The sequence below is a fragment of the Cyrtonyx montezumae genome, unplaced genomic scaffold (assembly GCF_038088225.1).
Source record: "Cyrtonyx montezumae isolate F1298 unplaced genomic scaffold, pur_monq_1.0 scaffold_1, whole genome shotgun sequence".
Classification (NCBI taxonomy): Eukaryota; Metazoa; Chordata; class Aves; order Galliformes; family Odontophoridae; genus Cyrtonyx; species Cyrtonyx montezumae.
Window position 1 is genome coordinate 9,411,506 of NW_027071825.1, and position 5,243 is coordinate 9,416,748.

The 5,243-nt window shown below is 57.2% G+C and overlaps 1 protein-coding gene across 2 annotated transcripts; it reads right to left on the reverse strand.

Moving 5' to 3' along the window:
* Positions 1-231: 231 nt before the first annotated feature.
* Positions 232-4,958, reverse strand: ATP6V0B (ATPase H+ transporting V0 subunit b). Of its 2 annotated transcripts, XM_065739955.1 has the most exons (8): positions 4,832-4,958; positions 3,487-3,535; positions 3,048-3,131; positions 2,576-2,653; positions 1,925-1,994; positions 1,547-1,598; positions 902-1,092; positions 232-542 (listed from the first exon to the last, which is right to left on the reverse strand). In XM_065739955.1, exons 1-8 carry the CDS (start codon positions 4,896-4,898, stop codon positions 516-518), a joined length of 618 nt encoding a protein of 205 aa, XP_065596027.1. In that variant the 5' UTR covers positions 4,899-4,958; the 3' UTR covers positions 232-515. The 2 variants fall into 2 exon arrangements, with proteins under 2 accessions (XP_065596027.1, XP_065596035.1); XM_065739963.1 differs by lacking the exon at positions 3,487-3,535 and having other exon boundaries at positions 4,832-4,891.
* Positions 4,959-5,243: the final 285 nt, after the last annotated feature.

A 5,243-nucleotide genomic window follows, 5' to 3' on the forward strand; every position in this document is an offset into this window, starting at 1 on the left:
CCTGCTCCAGCAGCCTCCTGCTTGCAGCAGGGCTGTGTTCCCACAACACAGCAAGGGAGGTCCCTTGCAGGCTGAGCAGGCGGCGGCGTTGGGGATGTGTGGCACCACCCCACACAGGGAAGAGGCCACCTGGAGCAGAGCAGCAGCTCTGCCAGCAGCATGGCAGGGAACCTCCAAGCACAGATTCAGCCCCAGCTTCCCCAGCACACATAGGGCACAGGAAGAGCTGCATCCTTGGACGAGAACCATATTTATTTCACGGACACAGAATTGCACTGGTGATCGATTCTACGCACACCGGGGACACGCAGCAGCACGGCCCTGCCGGGCCAGGCTGCTGGGGTAGAATTCACACAGAGATACTTGTTTCTTCTGAGGGGCCTATCAGCAGGATAGGGCTCCAGAGCCAGGCTCCCGCTCCTGGGCAGCTTCTGCCCCAACCAAGGATAGAAACGTTAAATAAGTATATACAGCACCTCTTGGGGCGAGCTGGAACAGGCTTGGTGGGACATGGATCAATTGCCCATTTTTACTTTAGATGTCTAGAAAGAAAAAAAGAGAGGTTAGGCCAGGCCCCACATACTGCAGCCCAGCACCCCAATCCCTCTCAGTCTAGGAATGCCCAAGCACCCTGGGACTGTCCAAAAGCTGCAGGCAGCTGTGACAATAAGATGTGAGCATGGCATGGGGCATACCCAAGTTGACACCTTTGGTGACAGTTGCTTAAAGGAGCCATCTGTAGAGCTTATACTATCACATGCAGGCATAGCACCTTGTAGAGACGGCTGTAAACCCCAAACTTCACAATGCAGATTTTGTTTGTCTTTCTGGAGCTGGAGAGCACCCAGCATGGCAGATGCCTTGTGCTCGCAAATGCCTAATAACCCCAGGAGGCAGGTACCTGCAGGATAGCAACGATGACCCCGAACAGCCCTATGGCACTGCCAAAGATCTCCACAATCAGGATCTTGACAAAGAGGCTGGCATTCTGGGCATCAGCCAGGGCAGCCCCGCTGCCCACGATGCCCACACACACTCCGCAGAAGAGATTGGAAAACCCCACAGTCAGGCCAGCCCCAAACATGGAGAAACCTGTGAGAGAGGAACACTTCAAGATCAAGGGGTAATCAACATCCACCTGCATCCAGGGTAGGCAGCAGTGCTGCAGCTTTATCCAGAGACAATGGAAAAAACAACACTGCTGAGCACCAGCAGCTTCTTCCTTTTGGGAGCACAGTGCATCCAGGCTCCCACTAGAGCACGGAGTGACAACTGGGGTACTGCTGGCTCCTGTCCTGAGAAAGTAACTAAAGCCACTTTTTTGCAGAGAGTTGCACCTGCTGTCCAAGGCCACAGGAAATAACACTGACACATCATTTAAACATGGCTGACAGGCTCAGTTTGGGTGAAGCCTGACAGCCCTGGCCGTGGACCACGTGAGCTGGTTTCTGCAATCTTCCTCCCAAGGGCAGAGGATGCAGAGCAAGTTATGATTGGAAGGAGGTGACGTTCACAGCAGCATTACTGGAGACAGAGCAGTCCTTACCTGCATGGTAGTTCCTGGCTCCAATCGTCTCTGGGGTGACTCCAGAGAAAGGCTGAGAAAAAGCACATGGCCTGGGTTAGCAGCAAGTCCCCAGTGCACAATGAAGCACCCATCCCTGATCCAGCTCAGGGCTTTCTGGCCAGAGCTCATCCCCAGCTCCATGTTCACAGGTGGCAACACAACCCCTGGTGTGTGTGTGTGTGTGTGCGCCCCCCACTCTAACTCTTTAGTCTGAACAAGAGCCACATTACAGACACCCAGCCAAGATGCTTCCAGGGGTACAGTGGCATCCCAAAGCCCCCATATCACAAGCCCATGCACAGCTGCTCGTCCAACCAAAGCCTTGAGGCAGTGCAGACAGCCCAAGTCCTCCTGTACCTCAGCCATGTTACTGATGACGATTGCCATGATGATCCCATAGATGGCCACAGCCTCGCAGAAAATGATGCTGTAGAAGAAAGGCAGTATCTGACCACAGTGTCCTGGACTTTGCTCGTACCACTCCATGTCCAGCAGCCAGATCCCTCCACACCCCTGTCTGTGCCTGCCCCACCGCTGCTGTCAGTGGCAGAAGAGCAGCCTAGCTCACCCACCACGGCTTTTCCTCTCAAAGGAGAGCTGCTAAGCACCCCAGAGGCTGGTCACCAATTATCCTGTGCCACCCAAAGACCTGTGAGAGCCCCTTGGGAAGAAAATCCAGGGAGCTCTCCTCTCTGCCAGCCCTTTCTGGGAAGGGCTGTGCAAGGCCTGCCTGGAGGAGCCCTTGCCTAGGACAGGATGTGAAATCTCAGGGTGTTTGTTTTGAACACACTGAACTCATTCACTGCGTGATATCATACCACTTGTGACCCTTCCAAGCAGTACTCTGGCTCCATTAAAGCTCTTTGTTTTGAAAGCAAACAGGAGCAGCAGTCGCTTAGCAAGGAACAGTCGGCCAGCAGCACCCACTGAGAGACAGGACAGCAGCCTCCACACCACTCTGGGGCCTACCCTGCCCGGGTGCAGCATCAGCCCCAGATCCGCACTTACCTGACCAGGTTCTTAGTTTTGATCCGAGGGGCTTTTACTCCACCACCGATGATGCTGGAGCCTGTGATGTAAATCCCCCTGTGACAGACAAGGGTAGTTGGTGGAGGGTCTGGTACTCAAGGGCTCAATAGGAAAACCAGGATCCAGCTGAGCAAAGACTCGAGCATGCAGCTGTGAGACACGGCTGGCTCAGCCTGTCCTCCCCTAGGGCCCCAGCAGTCCCCAGCACTGCCACCTATGCCAGCAGAACAGCTGAGCTGACGGGCACAGCCTCTGGCAAGAATAGGACGTCCCTGCCTCTCCAGCACCCTTGCATCCTGCAAGGCTGTCTGTTCAGACCTCTCTGGAGCTCAGCAACCCAGCCTCACTGCAGTGACTCACACAGTCCCACAGCCCTGTGTGCACGTGCTGTTCTTCCCCTGCTCTGCTGCAGCAAAGCACAGGAGCCTGCTGAAGAGCCAGTCCTACTCACCACGCAGCACCCACCACGGACAGGGAAATGGCCAGGCCAATGCCCAGGTTGGACCACATGTAGGGTGAAGTCTCCGTCAGGAACCTGGGCAGGAAAAAACACCCTGTATTAGCACACAGGCAGAACCCCACATTACATTGCCCCACATCAGGTACCAGCCAGCCCCACGCAACCCAGGATGGGTTGGTCAGTGAAAGACAGTAGGACACAAATATCTCTTTCTGCCAGCCAAGGACCCAAAGCTGTCATCCACATGGGCAGACTTTCCACAAAACTCTCACCATAATGGGAAAATCAGGGCTAGGAGAAACTGGGCATGCATGATGGTGGGAGGGCAGAAATGGTCACCCACCAGGACCCCACACGGAGCTAGCCATGCATGTGGGCAGCATCTATCCTGTGCTTGGCAGGGAGGACATGATATTTTCAGGCAACTCACCAGGCCACATCGAAGCGGAAACCCAGGTCAAATATTGTATAGCAGATCCCTGGAAAGCAAGAGTGACATGGGAGCCTGCAGGTAAGCACCAGCCTGGCGTTGCCACTGTCCCCCCCATGCACTGGAGCCCTGCAGCTCACACAGCCGAGGCAGAGCTGAAGAGCACAGTACACAAGGGGACTTCTGAGCGAATGCTTTGGGCATGTGGTGCCTTTCTAAAGTCATCCTGCACCCCAGCCCATGCTCTACCTAAACCACCCAACGTCTCAGCCCTGCCAGGAGCCACAGCACTGGGCTATAAGCTCCACTCTGTCGCACAGCACAGACAAGAAACAGGGGTGTGCCCTGACCCATTATCACATGCTGCTCCGTCATCATCCATGCTGCTCTATCACTGACAGAAACTGTGGCCACCCCTTCATGCCAATTTTTCCACAGCTGAGACACTGGAGACATGTGCTGTGCTCACTCTTTCCTCCAGGTCAGCTACTTCCAGGCAAGTTTGCACAATGAACCACAGCAAGAAGCTGCAAATGGCACACCAAGGCACTTGTACCAAACCTGGCAAGCCCTAAACCCAAGTGGGAAATGAAGCTACATGCCAAAAGAGTTTTCTCTTTATGCAGCACTCAGCTGGAAAAGAGGCAGCAACTCGGCCCTACAGAAGAGATAAGCACAGGCAGCAGGGCACTGGTCAGATAGCTGGTTAACAGACACCAGGAGGTCACACTGATCCAAAATGGGAAGTGGTAACACTGCTCTCTGCTCCCACACAGAAATGAGGAACAGTGCCACAGCCAAGGAGCCAGGCCGCACCCTGATGCGTGCCTGCAGCCTTCAGGACTTCAGTGCTACCAGAGCACCTGTTTGTGTTGTGGGTTTGCTGCACATGAACCAACCGCAGCCAGCCCCAGCTGCCCCGTGCCCGGGGGGGCAGAAAGAAGCTGCATCCAGCTCAGAGCGGATCCACCACGGGGCACCCTCAGCAGCACACACGGCCTTGGGTTCTCGTACAGGGGTGAAGGAGACTTTCCTGCGAGCTCCGGCTGCCGGCTCCATAGCCCTGCAGCGAACAGCGGCATCGCAGCACGGCCCTCAAACAGCAAAGGCCTCGCAGCGGGGACAGGGAAGCGGGAAACATCGGGGCTCAGCCCACGGACACAGCCTCAGAGTGCCCGCAGGCCGCAGCATCACGAGGCCACAACCCCCGCGGCTCCGTGCTCGGCCTCCGCCTGAAAAGCGGCGGCACAGCACGGGGCCGTCCCGTTCCCCGGGGCTGCCCGTGCGCGTCTGCCTCCATCCCCAGTGCCCCGCGGCTACCGCGACCGCCATCCCCGCAGCTCACCGATGCCCAGCAGCGTTGTCCAGAAGGCCAGGCCCAGCCCGGAGTACAGCAGCGCGAGCCCCGTCATGGCGGCGGCGCGGAGCGAAACCGAGCGGCACCGGCCGGGACCGAGCGCGTCACCTGACCCGCGCCGCGCACGGGAGCGGAACCGCAGCGCCCCGGCGGAAAGCACGTGACGCCTCCGCGCACGCCGATTGGCTGCTCACCGTGACAGCTTCAAAGGAACTACAGAGACCAGAAGGCACCGCGACGGACGCCTCTTCCCATTGGTTGTCCTTCCCTCTCTCCGCCCCACCGCGAAGAGCGGTTGGCTGCGCTTCGTTTGGGGCGGGATTTCCGGAGCGTGAGGGGGGCGGTGCCGGCTTCCTATTGGCCGGCTGAGCGCCGCACGTTGGAAGCGGGAGTAGGCTTC

Bases quoted from the DNA above. Each gene is read 5' to 3' on its own strand.
- ATP6V0B (XM_065739955.1), bottom strand. From the start codon at position 4,898: ATGACGGGGCTCGCGCTGCTGTACTCCGGGCTGGGCCTGGCCTTCTGG. The intron at 3,132-3,486 runs GTGAGTTGCCTG...TTTCCTGCCCAG, and splicing joins TTCCGCTTCGATGTGGCCTG to GTTCCTGACGGAGACTTCAC. The intron at 1,093-1,546 runs GTAAGGACTGCT...CCTCTCTCACAG, and splicing joins AGCCAGGAACTACCATGCAG to GTTTCTCCATGTTTGGGGCT.